Here is a 25,302-nt window from a genome sequence, read left to right as displayed (position 1 = left end):
ATCTGCGAGTCTTGTGGCATTAAATTATTTGACGAGTAAGCTTTATTGTTGCTGACTATTGTAGCTGATGTGAACATGTTTTTACACCACTCGGACGTGCTATACAAGTGAAGCATGTGAGAGTTTGTATCCTAGTCCTGAAGATATAAACCAGCACCTAGTGTGAACGTGAGAGAGTGGTCCCTTCGGGTTTTGAGTGTGAAGAACAGAGGTAAGCTTGTAATGTTCTCCTGATCAGTGAAATCTTAACTCTCATTTGCTGGCCCGGAGATGTAAGTTGTCATTTTGATGACTGAACCACATTGAAATCCTTGGTGTTCTTGGTCTGTTTTCGTTCTCCTTTGCTTGCATATTTTTCCTGTTTGTATCTGATAAGCTTGTTGATATTTTATTACCCTTGCTGGTTTTAATGATCCTTAATTCCTATCTGATACATATATATAGTATATATAAAGCTGTAGCTGTCACGTTGTTTAGCTTGGTGAGGTTACCCGATTGAGTTTTCATCTTGAGTGCATATTTATATGTTGCTTGTGTGTAGCAGGTTTATTGCTGGTTTTAGTGATTTAGAAGGCTAGAAAATCAGATCTGGTGTCATCAGGTAGCTACTAAAAATTCTACATTGTCCAATCAATACGAATGGAGCTCCAAGTTTGGTCGGTTTTGATGCACAAAACTATATTTGTTTTGGGTTGGACAGCAGTGGTAGTAGAAGTAGCAGTTGGAGGTGGAAGTGGAGGAGGAAATTATAGTAATAATAATAATAATAATATTGATGATACGGATAAGCTATCTTTGCTTGGGTTCAAGTCCCAAATAGGCAAAGATCCCCATGGAATTCTGAAATCTTGGAATGAATCTCTGCACGTGTGCGAATGGACAGGCATCACATGTGGCCGACGGCACAAGAGGGTGACCAAGTTGGAGCTCAATTCATACGACCTCAAGGGTAGCATATCTTCCCATATTGGAAACTTGAGTTTTCTTAGGACGTTAGACCTCCAAAATAATACCTTCACCCACCAAATCCCTCCACAAATCGGCCGTTTGTTCCGGTTGACAGTATTAATCCTTTCCAACAACTCCTTGAGCGGCCCAATTCCACACAATATATCTCGTTGCTTTGCCCTTCAAACCATCGCCTTATTTGGTAACAATCTTACTGGAAAAGTTCCCGCAGAGATTGGATTGCTATCTAAGCTTAAGAAACTTGATTTGGGCAGGAACAATTTGGTCGGTGAAATACCAGAATCCATTGGAAATCTTTCTTCTCTTGAGAAGTTCAGTTTGGTAGCAAACAACCTGCATGGACGCATTCCAACCAGCGTTGGCCTGTTGAAAAGTTTGATGGTGTTACGGCTTGTGGAGGCTGGTTTGTCTGGTGTGATTCCTCAGTCCATGTTCACTAATCTTTCTTCTATTACAGAGTTTGGTCTAACAGGCAACCAACTTCAAGGAAGCCTACCTCCTGACTTGTGCCGCAGTATTCCAAACCTTCACTACTTTCAATTGTCATACAATCAGTTTGGTGGACCAATTCCTACCTCTTTTTCTAATGCCTCAAACCTCTTATATTTTGAAGTTCCCAAAAATAACTTTATTGGGAAAGTGCCAAGTTTTGCTAGGTCGTCCAATTTGCAGAGGCTACTTATTCAATACAATAATCTTGGATCTCGTGAGGATGAGGATTTAAATTTTCTTTCCTCTCTTACAAACTGCACACACTTGCGAGATTTTTCAACCTCTGGCAACAATTTTCAACTGACCTTGCCTAAATTGGTTGGCAACTTCTCAACTGAGCTCGTACCGTTTGCCATGGAAGAAAATGGGATACGTGGAAGTATTCCTACTGAGATTGGAAATCTCATAAACTTGGGGGTATTATCTTTTGCAGGAAATCAACTCACAGGTCCTATACCCAGCTCAATAGGTAAATTGCAAAAGCTGCAATACATATACCTAAATAACAATAAACTCTCTGGGTTTATCCCTTCTTCTTTAGGAAATTTGACACAGTTAAGTAGACTCTATCTAGAGTCAAACACTTTGCAAGGAAGCATACCATCAAGTCTTGGAGAATGCAAGAGTTTGATAGATCTCTTTCTTTCTCAGAACCATCTCAGTGGTCCTATACCAAAACAACTTATTGGCTTGTCATCCATTTCCATTACATTAGATTTATCTAGCAACATCTTGACTGGTCCTATTCCTTTAGAAGTAGGTAAGTTGGTAAATCTTCCCTCTTTGGATGTTCACGATAACAAGTTATTTGGTGGAATTCCTGCCACTCTTGGTGGCTGCACAAGCTTGCGGTATTTGTATTTGTGAAGATATAATCCACAAATTTAACTTGCAAAGGTCTGGTGTATGCATGAAGTCAACGTTTGGAGAAGACTCAAGTTGATTGAATTGATGAGTTTCAGAAGAAGCAAAATGCATCGTTTCATTTACTTGGAAATAAAGAAGGGCAAAGCAGTCATTTCTAGCGTATTGTAACAGAATAACGGTATAAGTTGGACGATGTCGTTTTGAAGCTGGTGTGTTATATATATATGCACAGAACTCTTTCCTTTCGATAGAAGAAACAGAAATAACATAAATTGTCTTTCTTCAAGCTTGTGATCGTGAGAGAGAGCTCCAAGATTCTTTTTCCCTTTCTTTAATTGTATTCATTTCTGTGTGTGTGAGATAATCTCTAAGTGAGATTGAGTGATTGTTGAGAGGGTGTATTTTGGGGCTTTGGATTTGGTGTGAATGTTTTCTGTGTGAAAACTTGTGTGTATACCAAAGGTGTCAGTTTGTGTAACTACTTCAAAATCAATAAGAAACCAGAAGCTCTCACCGGAGCAACGAGGACGTAGGTCATCTTGATCGAACCTCGATAAATCCTGTTGTGTTTGTTTTGTTCTGATTTTCTAACAGTGGTATCAGAGCAAGGTTTGAGTATTCTTGATTCTTGGTTCTGTGATTTGTGAGTTTTCTGTGAGAATCATCTGTGTGAAGTTTTCTCAATCTTTCAAGAAGTCAAGAATGTCTACAAAATTGGAAATTGATGTATTCAATGGCAAAGGTGATTTCTTGCTGTGGCGCAAGAAAATGAGGGCAGTACTGGTGCAAATGAAGGTGGCTAAGGCAATTGATGGAATCTATGCTGCTGATGTTACTGATGAAAAGAAGCATGAGATCGATGAAATTGCAATGAGCACAATTATACTGCATCTCTCCGATAGTGTTCTGAGGCAAGTTGATGATGTAAGCACTACTTCTCAAATGTGGCAAAAGCTTGAACAGCTTTATTTGGTAAGATCTTTACCTGATAGAATTCTTCTACTTGAACAATTTTTTGGCTTTAAGATGGATACTACTAAGGATTTGGACACAAATCTTGATGCTTTTAATCGCTTAATCTTAAGTCTTGCAAATTGTAAAGTTACTTTTGATGATGAACATCATGCTGTGATCTTATTGAATTCTTTGCCTGAGACCTATAGAGAAGTAAAGAATGCCATTAAGTATGGCAGAGATTCCTTGACTTTAGATACTGTTATAAGTGCCCTTCGATCTAGAGACCTGGAATTAAAGTCTGAATCTAAAAGTGAAGGACTTACTGTGAGGGGTAGGAGTTCTACTCGAAGTTGGGGTCATAGTGACCATAGAAGTAAGTCAAGAGAGACTTTTAGGTCTAAATCAAGATCTAGGGGTAGAAGGTGCTATTACTGTAAGAGAGAGGGACACATCATTAAAAATTGTTTCAAGAAGAAGAAGGATGAGAAAGAAAAGAGTCAAGAGTCTGGTGATTTAGCAGTGGCCTACACTGATGTAGAATCTGCAGAAGTCTTGGTAGTGTCCACAAGTCAAAATCATACTGAGTGGGTATTGGATTCTGGCTGTTCTTTCCACATGTGTCCTGACCTGAGTTGTTTTAACTCATATACTAAGTGTGATGGTGGTCAAGTGTTGCTAGGCAACAATCGATCTTGTTCAGTAACTGGCATAGGTAATGTGCAGTTACAGTTAATAGATGGTATTGTAAAGACCCTCACAGCAGTAAGGCATGTACCTGAGTTGAAGAGAAATTTAATTTCTCTAGGCATGTTAGACGAGTCTGGCTTATCCTGTAAAGCTGAAAATGGTGTCATGAAAGTGACCAAAGGATCACTTGTAGTAATGAAGGGTCAGAAGAAAAATGGTTTATATGTCTTGCTTGGTAAACCATTAGTTAATTCAAGTAATGCTTCTATAAGTTCAACTGTTGATAAAACTGATTTATGGCATAAGAGATTAGGTCATATTAGTGAAAAAGGCCTGTATTACTTGAATAAACAGAATGTTTTTGATAAGGATATAGTCAATAATTTGGAGTCATGTGAAACATGCATTTTGGGCAAACAGCATAGGCTTAGTTTTAATTTGAGCTCAAATAGAGCCAAGTCTGTCTTAGAGTATGTACATGCTGATTTGTGGGGACCTGCTAGAGTGCAAACACAGAGTGGAAACAGGTATTTCTTGTCCATAATTGATGATTACTCTAGAAAAGTCTGGATATACTTGTTAAAGTTGTTAAAGGCTAAAAGTGAGGTTTTTTCGAAGTTTAAAGAATGGAAATTGCTGGTTGAAAATCAAACCAGCAAAACTGTTAAAATTTTAAGAACAGACAATGGTCTAGAGTTTTGCAGTCGAGAATTTGATGATTTTTGCAAATCAAATGGTATTTTAAGACATAGAACTGTAAAATTCACACCACAGCAAAATGGTGTGGCTGAAAGAATGAATAGAACCCTACTTGATAAGGTGAGATGCATGCTAGTGTCATCTGGATTACCTAAGTTGTTTTGGGGTGAGGCTGTAATGACAGCCATGCATTTGGTGAATTTGTCACCTTCTACAGCTTTAAACTTTAGAACACCAGAACAAATGTGGTTTGGAAAGAAGCCTGATTATAGCAAACTGAGGGTCTTTGGTTGTGCTGCATATGTACATCAATCTGAGGGGAAACTTGAACCTAGAAGTTTGAAATGTATTTTCTTAGGTTATCCTCAGGGAGTTAAAGGCTATAGGCTTTGGGATAGAGAGAGTAGAGGTTTTAAAGTTATTATTAGCAGAGATGTTATTTTTGATGAAACCTCTATGCCTTGCAAAGATACTAACAATGCAGGTGATGCAATGAGCAACAAAGTGGAGACACGAGGTGTAAATTTGTTTCCTGAAGTGGAAAACCAAGACAGTGAAGACTTTGTGAGAAGGTCAACTTCAGAAGGAGTAGAAGAGCCTGAAACAGGTGAGGAGCTAGAAAAAATTACACCTGCACAATCTGAGGCAGATTCTGAAGATGATCACACTCAACAGCAGTCACCAAGTACAAGGAATAAGAACATAGCATCACCTGGATATTTGCTGACAAGAGATAGAGCTAAGAGGGCAGTGAAACCTAACAGAAAGTACAGTTATGCAGACTGCATCGCTTATGCCTTGGTGGCATATGAAGAACTTACTGATAATGAGCCAAGAAGTTACAGAGAAGCAGTAAATTCTAAGAAGTCAGCAAAATGGAAAGAGGCCATGAAGGAAGAGATGGAATCTCTCCATAAGAACAGAACTTGGGACTTAGTACCAACACCAACAAATCAAAGAGTGGTAGATTGTAAATGGATCTACAAGGTCAAAGAAGGTATGTCCAAATCTGAACCAGTGAGGTTTAAGGCCAGGTTAATGGCCAAGGGATTTACACAGGTGGAAGGAATAGATTACAATGAAGTTTTTTCACCAGTTGTGAAGTATACCAGTATAAGAGTCATGTTGGCATTAGTAACTCATTTCGAGTGGGAGTTAGAACAACTAGATGTCAAGACTGCCTTTCTTCATGGTGAATTGGAAGAAACAATATACATGAAGCAGCCTGAAGGTTTTGAAATTAAAGGAAAAGGTGGAGATTTGGTGTGCTTGCTTAAAAGGTCACTATATGGACTTAAGCAATCACCAAGGCAGTGGTATAAACGTTTTGACTCATTTGTGGTTAAATATGGTTTTGAGAGAAGTGATTTTGATAGCTGTTTATACTTTAAAGATCCTATGACAGATAAGGCAGTGTATCTACTGTTATATGTAGATGATATGCTTCTAGCTGGACCAAATGGTAGAATTATACAAGTTGTGAAGAACCTGTTAAAGTCAGAGTTTGAGATGAAGGACCTTGGACCAGCTAAGAAGATTTTGGGCATTGAGATAGTAAGAAATAGGTCAAGATGTGAAATGAAGTTAATGCAATCTTCATATATTAAGAAGGTAGTTTCAAAGTTTTCAATGGAAGATGCAAAACCTGCAAGTGTACCTCTTGGTGGACATTTCAAATTGTCAAGTGAGCAGTGCCCATCAACTGAGCAGGAGAAGGAAGACATGATAGCAGTCCCTTATACTAATGCTGTGGGCTCAGTGATGTATGTTATGATTCTAACTAGGCCTGATCTAGCTCATTCTATCAGTGTGTTGAGCAGATTTATGGCAAATCCTGGCCGAGGTCATTGGGAAGCTTTAAAATGGCTTCTAAGGTATTTGAAGCATACAGCAAATGAAGGGTTGATTTATAAGAAGGATTCAAGTGAAGTGGAGCTTAATGGATACTTAGATTCTGATTATGCTGGAGATAGGGACAAGAGAAGATCAATGTCCTCTTATGCATTTACCTTGTGTGAAAACTGCATAAGTTGGAAATCTCAGTTGCAGCCTGTGGTGGCATTGTCAACTACTGAGTCAGAGTATATGGCAACCACTGAGGCTGCAAAAGAAGCCATTTGGCTTAAAGGGTTACTGACAGAGCTTAAAGTGCTTAAGCAGGAGGTCACTTTGTACTCGGATAGTCAAAATGCAATTCATTTATGTAAAAATCCAGTTTTTCATGAGAGATCTAAGCACATTCAAGTCAGATATCATTTCATTCGAGATTTGACAGCTCAGAAAGTAGTCAGATTGGAGAAGATTCCTACAGAGTTTAATCCTGCAGATATGGGAACAAAAGTGCTCACTGTTGGCAAGTTTAGTACTTGCAAGAACCTGCTTCGAATAGGAGCAGGCTGATCATTTTGTAAAGAATTTTGCTGAGATGGTGATGAGTTTCTGGTTTTTGGTTAAATTTGTGGATTAGGTGGAGATATGTGAAGATATAATCCACAAATTTAACTTGCAAAGGTCTGGTGTATGCATGAAGTCAACGTTTGGAGAAGACTCAAGTTGATTGAATTGATGAGTTTCAGAAGAAGCAAAACGCATCGTTTCATTTACTTGGAAATAAAGAAGGGCAAAGCAGTCATTTCTAGCGTATTGTAACAGAATAACGGTATAAGTTGGACGATGTCGTTTTGAAGCTGGTGTGTTATATATATATGCACAGAACTCTTTCCTTTCGATAGAAGAAACAGAAATAACAGAAATTGTCTTTCTTCAAGCTTGTGATCGTGAGAGAGAGCTCCAAGATTCTTTTTCCCTTTCTTTAATTGTATTCATTTCTGTGTGTGTGAGATAATCTCTAAGTGAGATTGAGTGATTGTTGAGAGGGTGTATTCTGGGGCTTTGGATTTGGTGTGAATGTTTTCTGTGTGAAAACTTGTGTGTATACCAAAGGTGTCAGTTTGTGTAACTACTTCAAAATCAATAAGAAACCAGAAGCTCTCACCGGAGCAACGAGGACGTAGGTCATCTTGACCGAACCTCGATAAATCCTGTTGTGTTTGTTTTGTTCTGATTTTCTAACAGTATTTGTATGGAAACTCATTCCAAGGGCATATTCCCTCATCTTTGGCGTCTTTGAGAGGAATAGAGCAAATTGACTTGTCTAGAAACAACTTAACTGGAACAATCCCAATGTATTTGCAAACTTTTCACTTCTTGAACATTTTGACCTTATCGTTTAATGATTTTGAAGGTGAGGTTCCTGCTCAGGGAGTGTTCAGTAATGCAACTGCACTTTCCATAGTGGGGAACACAAGGCTATGTGGAGGCATACCCTAATTGAACCTTTCTAAATGCTTCTCCAATCCCTACAACCAGCATGGACTATCTCGCAAGGCAAAGATCACTATTGTTTCTGTTGCTTGTGGACTTGTTGCATTGATTTTAGCAATGTATTTGCTCATATTTTGTGTGTTGAGGAAAAGAAGAAAGTCAACAAATTTGGGATTCACATTTGGAATTTCTCTATTGAAAGTATCATATGATGATCTTTTTAAAGCTACCGATGGCTTTTCTGAAGCGAATTTGATTGGTGCTGGAAGTTTTGGTTCTGTATACAAGGGAATCTTAAGTCAGCCAGAAGCACAAGTTGTTGCTGTGAAAGTACTAAAACTTGAGACTTCAAGAGCATCAAAAAGTTTCATAGCAGAATGTAAAGCCTTGAAAAGGATGAAGCATCGAAATCTTGTCAGAATTATCACCGCATGTTCAAGTATTGATTTTCAGGGGAATGATTTCAAAGCTCTTATCTACGAGTTTATGGTTAATGGGAGCCTAGAAGAGTGGCTACATCCAACTCATAGCGCAAAATTGGGAGAAGAACACAAGCATTTGAGTCTTATAGACAGGGTTAACATTTCCCTTGGTCTGGCATATGCTTTGGATTATTTGCACAACCATTGCCATGTGCCAATAGTCCATTGTGATTTGAAGCCAAGTAATGTTCTCTTGGACAGTGACATGAATGCTCATCTTGGAGATTTTGAATTGGTGAGGTTCCTCCCAGATGCTTCCCATCCATTTTCCTCAGAACAAATTAGCTCTCTTGGGATACGAGGCTCCATTGGATATATTGCCCCAGGTACAAATCTTACTATAATTTAATATCATTAAGTTTTCCAAATTCTAATGATATGAATTCATTTGAGAATGTATTTGTGCTTATTACTAATACACGTGGCTAAATTTTAAGTCACTAAACCAGTCTTTGTTATTGTTACGATATAAATCATCAAAGAAACAATGTGGTTTATAAGGATTATGGATTTTCAACATTTGGCCACACACGCAAAATCAAGGTTTTGATTTCTGAAGTGGTTTTTTGTTGTTTATTTTTTTTTTAATATTTTTTTTAATCATTTTTTCAATCTTTATTCATGTAATATAGAGTATGGCATGGGAAGCGAGGTGTCAAAGTCAGGCGATGTCTACAGTTATGGAATCCTGCTATTGGAGATTTTTACAGGGAAAAGGCCTTCTGATATTATGTTTAGAGATGGTTTGAATTTGCATAGCTTTGCTCTAACAGGTCTTTGTAGTAGTGTGGAAGAAATTGTAGATGCCGTACTTCTTCAAACAGAAGATGAAAGTAGCAGCAACACCACTCGCAACAGGAATAATAGGGCGCAAAATCAACGCATTCATGACTGCTTGATTTCTGTTATTAAAATTGGAGTTGCTTGCTCTGCCAAGCTGCAAAAAGAGAGAATGCATATTGCTGATGTTGTTTCTGAACTTTGTCACATAAAGGACAGACTTCTAGGGACAGCCATGCATAGGGAGCATTAAGAACTGTCCAAAAAGTAAGCATTCTCTCACTATAATTGTTACATTATAAATCCATAGTTTTTGTTACAAATGGGAAATTGTACCTGGTTTCTATGTGTGAAAATTAAGTCTTAATAATTTATCATACTTATCTACTTGATAAAAGGCTCTATAAGTTCATAGATTTCAATATTTGGTTATAACAGAGTACTCTGCTGTGCAGGAGAATCCAATGGTTCTTTAGGAGGTCTTGAAGTTGAAGGATATGGCCCGCAATTTAGCAGAAGTGGGGAATATTTCGTGCCATTGAAACTATTTACTAGCCAATAAAATTATGGTTTATGTATGAAGTACTCTAGCAAAGTCAATAACACATTTTCCTCTTTTCTTCTCCTCCTCCTTTATGTTATTATATTTGTCCAGCTTTATGTGGTACTTTCTATTACTGCAAACATTTAATTTGGAAATTGACATGATGCCAGTTGGCCTGTGTGTTATGATACCTTGGTGATATATTTTGGTATTCATCTTCATCTAGTCAATGTGTTGGAGGATGAAATTCATAAGGCGGATTGATCTTGAAAAATATTAAAATATTGCTTTGGTTTGTTTTCTTTTTTTTTTTTTTTTTTTTTTTTTTTTGGTTTGGTCCCAAATGTGGTTTGATCTAAGAAGAGCATGAGCATTTTCTCACCATAAAAAAAAATTAAATAAATAAAAAGAGAGAGAGATAAGAGAAGAGTATGAACCTAGGTTTATTTGTTACTGTTTTAACACTTTTTTTTTTTGGGGTAAAAATCATTGTTAAACTACCAATAAAATAGGTAAGCAAACATTCAAGAATTTATACAAGTTCAAAAAAAAAATAGTCATGCACATATATTCTGGCATAATTCATTCATATATACCTTCATGTCCGGTCCAAATGGAAAATGGATGAGGTCTCAAGTACGAATTATAGAATATTTGGGTCCATTTTCATGCAATCCTTTCTTCTTACTCGTTTTACCTTGTTAATCTTATTAGTAGTAGCAGTAGTTGGAGGAAATAATAATAATGAACAGATAAGCTTTCTTTGCTTGCCTTGAAGGCTCAAAAAAATCGAAGGCCCTCTTGGAATTTTGAATTCCTAGAATTCTTCTCTTCAATGCAGTGAGTGGCTAGGAATGACTTGTGGCCCAAGGCACAAGAGGAGTCTTGGACCTTCATTCCATTCATGCAACCTCAAAGCCCTACATTGTTAAACTTGAGTTTTCTCATGATATTTGGCCTCCCTAACGATAGCTTCACCCACCTTATATTTCTGGGTCTGCGAAAATTAGATCTAACTAACAACTCCTTTAGCGACGAAATGCCACGCAACATCTTAAGCTTAGCTGTTCTAGCCTTGAGGACCTAAGACTATCTGGTAACCATCTTACCAGTGAACTTCCCACAAATATAGACTCCTTGTCAAATATTGAAATAAATCATTTTGGGTCCAAAAGTCAGAGAAATTCCAACTTCTTTTGGAAATCTTTCTTTTCATATATGGTTTAGTAGATTACAGACTACACAGAAGCATTCCACATAGCTTTGGCAAGTTGAAAAGTTAGACAGCTCTATGGCTTGGATTAAATATGACATCTCTGGTACCACTCCTACTTCCATATACAATATCTCTTCTATTAGAATAAGTCATGTACAAGATAACCAACTTCATGGAAGCCTACCTTTTGACTTGGGTGTCACTCTTCCTTGCATAATAATCTAGCAGATAAGATATGACAAAGTATTTGTATTTGGTGTTGTTGTAATCTAATTTCCAGCTAAAGTGATAGCCTATATGTAAAATAGTCTACTAATTAACTCAACTACACATTTTGTCAGGTCTTTTCTTCTAACTTTCAGAATTATTTAAGAGTTTTAGTGTTAAAGGACATAATTAATTCTATCTCATAAATATATCAAAAAATTAAAAAAAAAAAATCAGTTCATCAAAAGCGTAAACCTTGAATCCAATAAGTGTAACTAAATCAATTAGGAAGGAAATAGAGAAGACCTGAATGAGGAAAATTGCCATGGGAAAAATGAAAAAAGATAAAAGAGTTTTGATTGCTTGAAGAAACTGAACAGGAAATGCCAATATATGTATATGTGCTTCTTTTTTTTGGATAAAATATACGGATATATACTAGTTAGCAAATAAAATAATAACCCAAAAAAAAAAAAAGTTTATAATAATGTATTCATTTTTTTTCCCCTTCTTCTAAATATATGTGTTCAAAAACTATATGTGGCGTTCTAAAAAGAAAAGTCTATGTAATGTCAACATCCCCGTGGTCCACTTTGATATGAGAATCATGATCTCTGTGGGTTCATCTTCATCTAATTAATGCGTTAAAAGATATTCAATATCATACATATTAATAAACACTCAGTTCTATCTCTTAAATAGATTAAAATTATTGTTTGCCTTAAGATTAAAGAATTAATTGAGAATTTTTCGTATATCTATGTAAGAATACAATGTTATATCCTATTATTTAACTTGTCATTTATGTTATACAAAAACAAAATAAAATAATAGAGAGAGAGAGAGAGAGAGAGGAATGTTGTCCAGCGTCAGGTAATTCCTCTGCCACGCACTAAACAGAAGGCGGGTATGGAATTGACTTAGCAATGCCCCACTCAACGCTCAACGCTGACCAAGACTACTTCAGGACTTTGAATTAAATAAAGTTTTATAAAATCAGACATGCATGCATGTTGCAATGCATATATATATATATATACAGTTCATGATCATCATCTATCATCATCTTCATATATTGCTTTGAGCTAGTCGACCATCACGTACGGTCCAAATGGATAAACTCTCAGTAGTCAGTTTTGTGCAAATCTTTCTTCTCAAATGTTTAGCCATAATAAAAAATTATAAGTGCAAACAAAGCGAATGTATATCTCTGAGGGATAGACTTGGAGGAATGTATAGATTCACAAGCTTTTGATTTAGCTTATGCTGTACTGTTAGTGTTTGGATTCAAAATTTGGTGGTTATATATATTGATTTGTCTGTCTATCTGATGAAAGGCTCTCTAAGTTTTTTAACGTACAGTATTTGTTACAACAGAGCAAATCTTTTTTTTTGGTGTTTAACAGAAGTGATGTCTTATTTCGTACCTCACGCACGTTACAATAGCACAAAATTTTCCACAATAGCAAAAATACAGTTTTGACTCGTCTTAACGATTGTGTGTGTACGCACACTTTTAAATCTTCTTTTTTCACATTGATAAATATTTGTGTGTATAAATTTAGTTTTCAGTCATAGGTAATAATCCAATGGTCATTAATAGTCTAAGACTATACAAAATGCAATGAATTTGAATCTAAAAAAATATGTATGAACAATTACAATTGGGCTTCAATGGTAAGCAAATTTGCCCTTGTGCAGGCAAAATTATTGATTGCAATGTAATATGAAGTTTGTATATACGCTGTCACTTGTTTTACTAGACATAGGAGATGTGACATTAGATATGTAATGTAATAGGTAGATGATATATAGGTTGTTTGGTGCTGCTAAAATCTATTTACCAGCTAAACTGATAGCCTATAATATAGTATAAAATAAAATAATTTCGTAACTTCAGCAAAGCACATGTACGATTTAAATGTAGAAACTTGGGTCAATACTTTTTCCTCCCATCCTTGTCTCCGGAATGAGAATTGAGACACTGGAGTTTAAAACAAAGCTTTAAAAACTTGTGCCGTGTCTTCTAGTGTATGAACGAGACAGTGCTGGAGTACCATTTTGGCCATCCTTCTTCTCTTCTTTTCGTATCCGGTGAGTATTTATTATTAGATTATTAAATCGAATTTAATTGAAAGGTCAATCAAATTTTGAGCAATCTATTTTTTTTTTTTTTTAATCTACATTGATCTTTGACGCAGCCTGATTGACTAGGAGATTAAGGCTGTTTTAGCCTGAGGATCACCTTTTTTATTTTTTCCTAACTTAATTGGTTGGTCAAACACAATGGTTTTGGTACATTAATAAGAGATTGAGGCACTCGTATGATCATAGCCTATTATAGTCTACACAACCAAACAGAAGAAGAAAATGGACTTATTTGGTTAAATCCATCAAACTCGAGCACACCAAAATTACATCATGTGATTCACCACATTTTACATAAAGAATTAGGCTCAAATTAGATCGACTTGATATTTTTTTATCAAATTTTTCTTTATTAATCCATAAATTTTTATAATATTGAAATTTAAAAATCAATTAATAATATAATATAAATTTAATAATATGTTAAAATTTTATTAGAAAAAGTTTAAGAGTGTCAAATAAAATGTAAATCACTCATATCTATACCTAAATGATCATGGATTTAAAATATCAAAATGGAAAAAATTATTGTACATGATTAAGGAAAAAAAAAAAAAAAAAAAAAAGAGGTAAACCATCGTGACAACCAAAACCATCGTGACAACCAAAACCATCATGTCAACCAGCCTTCTATCTGGATGTTGGGTTAAAAATTAAGAATATTAATAAGCATAATCATATTTTCTAGAATATAAATAAGAGATATTAACACAAAAATATTAAATAAGTATGGGCCATCCCATTTAACACGTATAGGATAAAATGATCTCAGCAAGTCATGTTTCTGCATCAACAAGGAGATCGTAATCAACCTTTTTCTCTAAGTCCAAACAAGGTGTGCTGTTGAACATCGGGTATGTAATTATCTTGTGGAAATTTAATATCCGACACAATGTAGTGGTTATCCCACTAACCATTTGCTTTTCTTGCAAGTTGTATAATTTCCACCTCTTTTTATCTGAATAAAAACTTCTTATTAACAAATAATACAATAATCAATTAAAAAAAAAGTAAAATATATACGTGTGAGTCTCCAATACTCTATATAAAAGAAAAAAATAAGAAAAAATATGTCCAATACACCAGTTGTAATTAATTAATTTTACATATAGATCACATAAATATATTTATATTTATTTTCGTTAAACTAATATTTATATTGTTATCTTTCTGGCTATTGGAAGAATAAATACTTTTTATGCCATAAATAAATAATAATTTTACAAAGAAACTAACAAATCTTTGGCTGATGCATTAAATTAAATAAATATAATAAAATAATAAAATATGGTTTATAAAAGTAATATTCACATTCATGTAATTTTCTTTTACTTTTTTCTGTCTTTCTTTCTTCCTCAATTTTTTTTTTTTTGGGTAATGGATGTATTTCTTTTCTTCCGTATGAATGGCTTACTAATATTCATGTAGTTGCTTCCAGTGAAATCAACGCTTATGACTACTTTTGGTCAATCACCAACATATATATATTCATATAAATATCTATACCCCTTGATAAAGGTAGGAAATTAATTAAGCTCACAAAACTTGATAAATCAGTCATTCAGTTTATTCTCATATATTTCGGTTGTCCAGTCCAGATAGATCAGCTTTCAGGCATCCATTTTAGCATGTTTCCGTCAGTTTTCATGCAAATTTTCCTTCTGCTGATTGCTTTAGCCATGATGTCGCCAGTTTTTGGAGGAAATAACCATACAGATAGGCTTTCCTTGCTTGCAATTAAGGCTCAACTACAAGACCCTCTTGGAGTTCTCAACTCCTGGAATGCATCTCAACAATTCTGCCAATGGCCGGGCGTTACTTGCAGCCCAAGGCACAGAAGGGTCACTGTCTTGGACCTCCATTCATACAAGCTCAAAGGTAAGTTATCTCCCCACGTTGGAAATTTAAGTTTTCTCAGAATGTTAAGACTCTCTGGCAATAGTTTCAGCCACCATATTCCTCCACAAATCGGTCATTTGTTCCGACTGCGAGAGTTATACCTCAATAATAACTCCTTTAGTGGTGAAATTCCACACAACATCTCGCACTGTTCTAGCCTTCAGTACCTAAGACTGTCTGAAAACAATCTTAGTGGCAAACTTCCCATAGATATAGGCTTTATATCCAAGCTTGAAGTGCTTGATTTGGCTTCCAACAACTTAGTTGGAGAAATACCTATTTCTTGTGGCAATCTATCTTTTCTTACGGAGTTAAGATTGCAACGTAACAGCCTGAATGGAAGAATTCCAATTAGCTTTGGCCAGCTGAAAAGTTTGAGAGTTCTGAGGCTTGGACAAAATTATAATTTGACTGGTACAATTCCTACCTCCATATACAATCTTTCTTCCATTAGAATATTTTCAGTGGCTGATAACCAACTTAGTGGAAACCTACCACCTGACTTTGGTCACACTCTTCCCAACCTGGAATTATTTCTATTTTCTGGAAATCAATTTGTTGGACCAATTCCAAAAACCATTTCCAATGCATCGAACCTTGCATATTTTGAAATTGGAAGAAACAAGATTACAGGTAAAGTGCCCAGTTTAGCAAGCCTTTCCAAGTTACGGAGTCTACATATTGCTCTTAATAATCTTGGATTTCACAAGGATGATGACTTAAATTTCATCACCTCTCTTGTAAACTGCACAAAGTTAGACACCTTGCAGATTTCTTTCAATAACTTTGAAGCATCTTTGCCTGAATCAGTGAGCAACTTGTCAACAAATCTTGAGCTGTTATCACTTGCAAGTAATTTGATACGAGGAAGTATTCCCACTGATATTGGAAATCTCATCAACTTGGAGGTATTAATTATGGATCATAACCAGTTGACTGGTCCTATACCCACCTCGATAGTTAAGTTACAAAAATTATATTGGATGGTTATGGACAAAAATAAACTCTCAGGTGTTATACCTTCTTCTCTGGGAAATTTGACATGGTTAAACAAAGTCTTGCTAGCCTCAAACAACTTGCAGGGTAGCATACCATCAAGTCTTGGAGGATGTAAGAGTTTGACATTAATGGATCTTTCTCAAAACAATCTCACAGGTCCTATACCAAAACAACTTATTGGCTTGTCATCCTTGTCTGAGGGATTAGATTTATCAAAGAATAGGTTGACTGGTCCCATCCCTATGGAAGTAGGTAATCTGGCAAACACCCCATATCTGGGTCTGGCAGAAAATAAATTGACCGGTGAAATTCCTGAAACTCTTGGTAGTTGCACGAGCTTGATGTATTTGTATTTGGACGGAAACTCATTGCAAAGGAACATTCCCTCATCTTTGGTTTCTTTGAGAGGAATAGAACAAATTGACTTTTCTCACAACAACTTATCTGGAAAACTTCCACTCTATTTGCAGACTTTTCGTTCATTGCGGCTTCTGAATTTATCGTTCAATGATTTTGAAGGTGAGGTACCTATTCAGGGAGTGTTCAGTAATACAAGTGCACTTTCCATAGTGGGAAACGCTAGGCTATGTGGAGGTATTCCTGAATTGAACTTATCTAGCTGCTCCACCAATTTGTACAAGAAGCATAAACACTCTCTCAAGGTGAAGATAATCATTGTTTCAGTTGCCTGTGGACTTGTTGCATTGATTGTTATGGTGCTTTTGCTTATATTTAGTGCGTGGAGGAAAAGAAGCAAGTCAGCAAATTTGGGGTTATCATTTGGAATTTCTTTCGTGCAAGTATCATATGGAGATCTTTTTAGAGCTACTGATGGCTTTTCTGAAGGAAATATGATTGGTGCTGGAAGTTTTGGTTCTGTATATAAAGGAATCTTAAATCAGCCAGAAACAAAAGTTGTTGCCGTGAAAGTACTAAACCTTGGAACTTCAAGAGCATCAAAAAGTTTTGTAGCTGAATGCAAAGCCTTGAAAAGGATCAAGCACCGAAATCTTGTCAGAGTTATAACTGCATGTTCAAGTATTGATTTTCAGGGAAACGATTTCAAAGCTCTTGTCTATGAGTTTATGATTAATGGGAGCCTAGAAGAGTGGCTACATCCATATCACAGAACAAGCATGGAAGAAGAACACAAGAATTTGAGTCTTATTGAGAGGGTAAACATTTCCCTGGGTGTGGCAAATGCTCTAGATTATTTGCACAATCAATGCCACGTGCCAATAGTTCATTGTGATTTGAAGCCAAGTAATGTCCTCTTGGATAGTGACATGAATGCTCATCTTGGAGATTTTGGATTGGTGAGGTTCCTCCCGGATGCTTCCCATTCATTTTCCTCAGAACAAACCAGTTCTCTTCGAGTAAGAGGCTCCATTGGATACACTGCTCCAGGTAAACTTCATCGTAATGTTCAAAATTTTAACTATGTTGGTATAATTATATTACAAAAAACTTGTCTTTTTCATTATTATTTATTTATGGGTTATCCTTTTTTCTTTTTTTTTTTTTCCTTCGTTTATGGTTAATTTAAATAGTGCATCATTGATCAATTATCGTTGTGGTTAATACGGGTTACAAATTTCAACATTTTGCCACACACACGAAAAACAAGGTTTTGCTTTCTGGATCATATATTTTTTTTCCTTTAATAAATTTTCTAATCTTTACTTTATATATGTAATTTAGAGTATGGCATGGGAAGCAAGGTGTCAAAATCCGGCGATATATACAGTTATGGAATACTATTGCTGGAATTGTTCACAGGAAAAAGGCCAACTGATACTATGTTTACAGATGGTATGAATCTGCATAATTTTGCTCTGATGGGTCTTTCTCATAGTGTGGAAGAAATTACAGATGCCGCGCTTCTTCAAACAGAAGATGAAATTAGCAGCAACACCAATTGCAACAGGAATAGGGCCCAAAATCAACGCATTCGCATTCTTGACTGCTTGATTTCTGTAATTAAAATCGGAGTTGCTTGCTCTTCTGAAATGGAAAAAGAGCGAATGGATATTGCCAAAGTTGTTTCTGAACTCTGTCATATAAAGGAGAGATTGGTCAGAACATAGACTCAGGAGCATCATGAACAGTGAAAGCAGGAAGCACCCTCTCATGGTTCCTACTTGATATATAACCGTTTTGAGTCAAAAGTGTGTCTACCTGATGGAAGGCTCTGTGTTTGGTTAAAAGTAAAACAGAGCACTCTGTTTTGCTAGAAAACCCTATGCTTGTCCAAAAGGAGTTCTTGAAGTCGAAGAATATGGCCAACAACCAAACAGAAGTAATGTCTATCTTGTACCTTATGCAAGTGTCACTAGTAGTAAATTTTCTGCAAAATAATAAAATAGTCTACTTTAATGATTGTATCGACACTTTTAAGGTTTTCTCTTTTATATTTGTAATCTATTTTTTTATATAAATTTACTTGGAATCATCAATAATAACCGAGAGCTAGATGGTTAAGCAGTCAGCTACTGTTTACAATTTCAGCGGCTGCCTCTGTGGACAATATGCTGGGTAGCAGCCAGAGATGATACTGCTAAATTGTAATACTACGACTTAAGCACTTTAATTGTACAATTTTCTATACCGAACATGATTTGGATGATTCCCAAGTTATCAATGAACGCACATTATGCCAAAGCAGCTTAAAACCCATTCCATATGAGAGTTATTGACATATAATGCTCGATTTGAATGTATATAATCATAGATAAATTCAAGTGGTAACGATGACTACAGAAATGAAATAAATTTGAATCCAAAAGAATATGTAAATGTAAACCAACATTCACTTAAGACTTGAATATTAAACACATTTGCCCCTGTTGCAGGCAGAATTGTTGATTGCAATCCCACATGAAGCTTGTCTGCACAAGATGATATAACATCACCATACAATATTTGACAACAATCCCCTTCTTAGCGAAGAGGTTTTACATTTAGCCAGCTGAACTTACAACTGCCGGCCAGCGAGTACAACTATGACTTCTGCAAGCCTTCTGTTTTCAGAGATGATGATGATGTAAAGGTAACCGGGCTAGTTGGATGGTCCCTTACAATCAAGCCAAGCACTTCAGGCCGTGAATAGTGTCCAACAACATCAAAATCAAATTTTGCCCTTGCTATTTCTCCAAGATCTACAAGAATTTTCCTTTGTTAAAATGAGAGCTATGTTTTCAAAACAATAACCAAATGAGAAATTAAATACATGATACAAGCTTAGGACATAATCCACTGTCATTTTTCTATATAGAAATAGAAGGAAGCAAAGAAAACATGAACTCAAAGTACTCATAAAGACCAGAGATTCTAATATTGTCCTAAGTTTATCACTTGGAAATGGTTCATCATACCCCATGTCTGAGAATAATGGATCTATTTCCCAGTGTGACTCATCTTTGATCATTTCCATTAACTTTAATTTTAATCTCATTCTAATCTTTTTGTATTTTCATTTCTTTTATAAAACATCTAATCTAACAGATAGATGATAGAATATTTGGTGATATTGAAATCTTATTACTAGCAACATCATTTTAAGAAATAGTTACCACATACCCAATAATCTCCACGGTTTCCATACAGTACTGTTCAGAGACAATATTGAAGTTTAGCAAAACTAAAACAATTAATGACAATAACATACCTAGATCGGCTGAGATTAGTGCTTCCCCATCATAATTAGGTCCTGCAAGAACCGTACCTGATGGTGATATAATGACACTTCCTCCAGCACAGACAACAGAATCTGGACTAAGTTCTTCCTCAGTACCAGAAAAAACATACTCTGGAGGTGGGGGATAATCTTTCCTTCGACAGAACTGATTGGCTGATAGAACAAAACATCCACCCTCTACAGCAATGTGGGTCATTGAAGCTTGCCATACATCTCTTGCATCAGCAGTAGGAGCACAATATATTTCAATACCTATGAAAGATTAAATTCCATAAGATAAAGTATACAAATATTTAAATATTTATAACCTAAGATAAATTAGAATAACATAAAAAGAGTTGACGATAACACATCAAGCATTATATTGGAATGAACCTCAGTCTCAAGCAGGGAAACAGCCCCATACTAAAATTGCCAAACTAGATGGTTATGCAGTTAGCCATTGTTTACAACTTCTATAGTCACCTTTAAGGACCCCATGCAGTAGTAGCAGCCGGGCCTAAGACTGCTAAATACTACAAGTATATGCAACATATGAGTGCATCAATTGCCAAATGTAACGGAAGCAGCTCGCAATTATTTTGCAGGTGAGGTGAGGGCATTACAGTATGATGGCTTTTTAATCACAACCCAAATCTTCCAACTTCTTTCCATTTTCCATATATTTAAGCACTTCATAAACTGCATGTGAAAATTTATATTCCAAACATGTTTTTAACGATTTCAAGGTTATCAATGAATATACACTCAACAAAAACATAAATTGCTAGATACCGCTAAAATTGAACCGTTTTTCAGAAGCTCAAAACCCATGCAATTCTAACCTCTAGGATACAACAATTCTTACCGTTTGAGGATACAACGATTCTCACCTTTTGCATACATTGCTGTCCTTAAGAGTGGCATTTTATTTTCCCAACAAATAGCGGCACCAATCTTTCCAATTGGAGTTTCAAAAACAGGAATTGTTGATCCATCCCCAAAGCCCCATATGATACGCTCCAAAGCTGTTGGCATAACTTTCCGGTGCTTTCCCAGGTAGCGACCTTGAGAATCAAAAAACAGTACAGTACAATACAGTGTATACCCATCTCTCTCTATCACTCCCATTACTAAATATACCCTGTACTTTCCAGCCATTGCTGCTAATCGGTCAACTTCAGGGCCTGCATCATATCAATATGTGATGTGAATGTTGCATGCTTGACCACACAACTAAAAGCTACAAAATGGTTCATTTTAAGACAATTCTAGAAATAATGGCTCCCATTTAGAGGGTAGTTCAAAAAGCTCATAACAGCTAGAGTGGATATTTATAGAATCCACAGTTGGTTCACAACAATTCAATAGTTATAGTTCTTAGGATACGTTTGGTTTAGAGAATAGATAGTGGAATAAAATAAGGATTTCTAAGATTTTGATATTCTTTTATTTGGTTGGATTTTTAAAATTTGACTTATCTATTCCTATGGAATTCTAATTCCTTAAAATAAAAAAACACAGAATCTGTATTCCCTAAATAAAGGAATACAAAACATGCTACTTTACGTTCTTTTTTTTTTTTTTTTACGTTTTGATTTTTTTTAGTTTCATATTAATATTTTTATCTTTGTTCTACTAAACTAAATAATAAGAATAGATATTTTTATTCTTAAGAATGACTAATACTTAATTTTTAGAAATAGTCATTCTTTTTAACCAAACATAACCTTATTGTTATCCTAGACTGGTCCTTTGGTTGATGAATCATCATCTGTTGGGGTCTTAATGCTGTACATTCTTCAGTGATACTTAGACCAGAAGAAAACTTATCAATATCAAATCCTAACACTTCAAATAATGCAGAATCCAACTACGAAAATCAAGCTTTGACAACCTAGTCAAAGATCAGTATATCAGAAAAGCCTTGTGCATTAAGTATTCAGCATTTCGAGTATTCAAACTTTGATTACGGACACTAAAACCAACATGCTCAATCATCAAGGAGGAGAAACAAAACAAATAAAGGATGACAAAGCGAATCATACTCACCAGGCACATCAATGGCAGAAGCATGGTACTTGCGAAATTCCTCTTTACCCTTGACGGTTCTATTCCCAATGGTAACGCCAAAATTGGAACCACGAGGATAACCACCCACGAAAGCTTCTGGAAATACAACAAGCTGAGCTCCATATCCAGCAGCTTCAGCCAACAATCTCTCAGCCTTATCTGTGCATGCCCATATCTTTAATTAATCTTTGTTGGCAATATTGTATAGAGTAGAAGAAGAAAAGAATAGGGTCAGGGGAGGTAGTAGTACAGACCTAGAGTGGCGGGGGTGTCGTAGAAGATGGTAGAGGCCTGGACCACAGTGGCTCGAACCGTGGGCGCAGAGGAGTCGGAACCCATGTCGACCTCTGCGAACAAAGGGCTTTCGTTGATGGGTACGGAGGGTACAAGCGACATTTTACCAACTGATAAATAGATTAGAGAAAGGAGCTTGTATACTGGTTTAATGGCGTTTGGGTGGACACGAATTGCTTTGTTTTTGTCTTCGTACACTCGAAATCAATTCGTTTTGGACTTCTCTGTTTCTTTTGGCCGCCACTAGTCCAGATTCTCCTCACTTCCTACTCGACACTTCTAGAACAAACTCAGGTACACTTTCAACTTTTATTTTTTTATTTTTTATTTTATTTCCTTTTAACATTAACAAATATTTTAAAATTTAGATAGAGCACTCTTTCAAACCGGCTGACATACAGCATGAGGTGATCAACCATGAAAACATTGAACTGTTTTTGGCAATGATGAAAAAATTGAACTTGTTTTCCAAAAATGAAAACATTGAAATTTACCACCCAAAAAATACAAAAAAACATAAAAGTTGCACCGTTCGTACTTCCCTTATTTACCGTTTATTTTCTACCGTGAAAAGTACATATTTGCCACATGTGAACCAAATAAAGGGTAACTATTGTCTTTTCCTTTCACACCAATTCATCCGAACCACCTCTCTCCTGTGCTTTTATCTTGTCAAAACGGTATTGGAAGTTGCCTGAAATTTGTTGAACTAGTGAACTGTATCTTCAAGCACGCCCCTTGATTTGCCAGCCATCTCCCAATCCTAACAACGATGTCAAAAATTGCCAATGCCCTGCAAATTCCTAAATTTTTCACCACCAGTCCAAAATCCCCTCTTCCCAAAACTGTGGGTTGAGGATTCAAGATTGAAGAGATTGGATTTATGAGGATTTGAAATAAAAATAGGGAAGAGTCGAGATTGAACCAACATTGTAAAAACCTTGAGCAAATCCATCAGACATCATGGTAAAAAAAAATCTCACAAAATCTTTTTCCCTCTGTCTAAAAAGTTCATGAACCCTTCATATTTCCAATCAAAGTAGGATTCTTTTAAATCTTAAACAAGGCTCAAATTATATAAATTGATTAAAACTAGAGAAAGAGACCCATTGCAAACAATCAGCTTGAAATATGACTTTTACCTTCTTTCCAAAACCCAATATGAAAGTTGCAATCAAGTGTTTTTTTTTTTTTTTTTTTTTTTTTTTTTTTTTTTTTGGGTTTGAATTAAGAAAAAATTATGTTTTCAACCATACATAAAAAATAAATAAATAAAAGAAAAAACATTTGGGCTTTGATGTTCCCGGGATAAAAAGAAAGAAGAAACACTATAAGAATGGGAATGACTTGAGTGATCATACTACAGCTAGAAGACATATTTGAGAAATCATAAGTTTGCTCACTCTTCTATATATATATATTTTATTTTTATTTTTTTTTTGGGGGGGGATTGATTCTGGTTTTTATTGTTCATGTATGGGTTGTCTTATATATGGTATTCAAAAGACCAAGTCCTTCAAAACTCAAAATAATTCTTCTTCCTACTTGCCCTCTCTCTCTTTATGTGGTTCTTGATGCTTCTAAAAGCCTGGTTTTGTTCTTTGACAACTTACTTCTGGGCATGAGCTGATTAGAAGAAAAAAATTTCTATTTTATTTCCTTCATTTTGCCGATTTGCAGAGGAGACAGAAAGGAGAGTAAAAAAACAAGTGCAAAAAACATGTCATATACTCTTTTCTAATTCGCTCACATGGAAAACATGTAAGTTTAACAATCTCAGATGGATGAAAAAAAAAAAAAAAAAAGGCTCACGATGAACCGTGCAGCCTTCTAGGAAGTTACGAGGGACTAGTTTGTCTAGAAAAAAAGATTGGGGATTTAAGTGTGAAAATCGATATGACAATATCCTAGAAAGGAGTGAAAATGTTGAACGTACCTTGTCATCGTGTTCTGTTAGATGTTAACTTCTTTTAAAATAATCAACTTTTTTTTTTTTTTTTTTTTTTTACGTGTGTGTTATTAAAATGTAATTGTTAATTTTTTTTTGTTAATAATTGTTAAATTTTGTTAGGCATGAATAATAAACAATAAGATTTACTTTTTTATATTTATACATTATACATATTTGATTGTATACATTAATGGAGAAAATTAATTTGATATCTAATTGGTAATTTGATAGGAAATTATTTGTTTTAGATTTTAAATTGATAAATTGTTCTAACTTAAATAATACCAAATAACATTTTGCATATAATCGAAAACAAAATACAATATATAAATTTACTTTTATATGTCTCGGACAGTCCAGTTTTCTCGGACAATAATACGAATTTAAATCCCCTATCATCAATATAAAAGGAAAAAAAAAAAAAATTACTTGTATATATATTATATATGATACCAACACTTGTAATGATTTTTGTGTTCTATCCGGCCTCCTCGGCAGGTCTTCCATGATTATCTTAAAATGTGCAATATCAAGGATAGAATTGCTACCCAAAAAAAAAAAAAAAGAGATGGGATATCTACTGATTTTGTCTTCAACTAAGTTCATCTTATAGCACCCAAAAAAAAAAGGAAAAAAAAAAAAAAAAAAAGAGTTGTTCTATCTATCTATTTTATTTATTTTGTTCGTTTTTTAGAAGCGTTGCAAGGTTGGAAAGTAGACAGTAATGCAACAATTGGCATAGTTGGTTGCAGCTGGTTGAAATTGAATAATTGGGTATTCTACTAAGTGATAATGGAGAAACAGAGTATTTATACATTTACAGAGTGACTTTGACTATAATCGACCATCCAGAAATATATTATTCAATGCATATATTATTGCAACTAGTTTGCATCTTATTGTAGTAGTTAGTTTCTTAATAATCATTTTTTATTAAAAGCTTATTTTTATTTAATTTAAGCAAATAGCTTATTATTATTCTCTGAATACTTTTGAATGATCATGTTTTTCATCAATTTTTTTTAATGTTTTCTAAAA

At 35.2% G+C, this 25,302-nt stretch overlaps 4 protein-coding genes across 5 annotated transcripts; 3 read left to right on the top strand and 1 right to left on the bottom strand.

Moving 5' to 3' along the window:
• Positions 1-639: 639 nt before the first annotated feature.
• On the top strand, positions 640-2,328 carry LOC125420865 (putative receptor-like protein kinase At3g47110). Its single transcript, XM_048468165.2, has one exon. It carries the CDS (start codon positions 640-642, stop codon positions 2,326-2,328), a length of 1,689 nt encoding a protein of 562 aa, XP_048324122.2.
• Positions 2,329-8,112: 5,784 nt separating this feature from the next.
• LOC107409953 (receptor kinase-like protein Xa21) lies at positions 8,113-9,627 on the top strand. Its single transcript, XM_060811878.1, has 2 exons — positions 8,113-8,803; positions 9,110-9,627. The coding sequence occupies exons 1-2, from the start codon at positions 8,113-8,115 to the stop codon at positions 9,508-9,510; spliced, it is 1,092 nt and encodes a 363-aa protein (XP_060667861.1). The 3' UTR covers positions 9,511-9,627.
• Positions 9,628-15,054: 5,427 nt separating this feature from the next.
• LOC107409919 (probable LRR receptor-like serine/threonine-protein kinase At3g47570) lies at positions 15,055-18,357 on the top strand. The gene is made up of 2 exons (XM_060811877.1): positions 15,055-17,677; positions 17,972-18,357. The coding sequence occupies exons 1-2, from the start codon at positions 15,055-15,057 to the stop codon at positions 18,355-18,357; spliced, it is 3,009 nt and encodes a 1,002-aa protein (XP_060667860.1).
• A 705-nt stretch (positions 18,358-19,062) lies between these two features.
• On the bottom strand, positions 19,063-22,633 carry LOC107409663 (bifunctional nitrilase/nitrile hydratase NIT4A). 2 transcript variants are annotated; one of them, XM_048468883.2, is made up of 6 exons: positions 22,274-22,633; positions 21,999-22,178; positions 20,840-21,133; positions 19,938-20,219; positions 19,249-19,428; positions 19,063-19,158 (listed from the first exon to the last, which is right to left on the bottom strand). In XM_048468883.2, the coding sequence occupies exons 1-5, from the start codon at positions 22,413-22,415 to the stop codon at positions 19,271-19,273; spliced, it is 1,056 nt and encodes a 351-aa protein (XP_048324840.1). In that variant the 5' UTR covers positions 22,416-22,633; the 3' UTR covers positions 19,063-19,158; positions 19,249-19,270. The 2 variants fall into 2 exon arrangements, with proteins under 2 accessions (XP_048324840.1, XP_015872579.1); XM_016017093.4 differs by having other exon boundaries at positions 19,063-19,428; positions 22,274-22,631.
• Positions 22,634-25,302: the final 2,669 nt, after the last annotated feature.

The sequence above is a fragment of the Ziziphus jujuba genome, chromosome 10, assembly GCF_031755915.1.
Source record: "Ziziphus jujuba cultivar Dongzao chromosome 10, ASM3175591v1".
Lineage (NCBI taxonomy): Eukaryota > Viridiplantae > Streptophyta > Magnoliopsida > Rosales > Rhamnaceae > Ziziphus > Ziziphus jujuba.
Note: the sequence above shows the minus strand (reverse complement) of the source record. Positions and strands in the feature narration are given on the sequence as shown.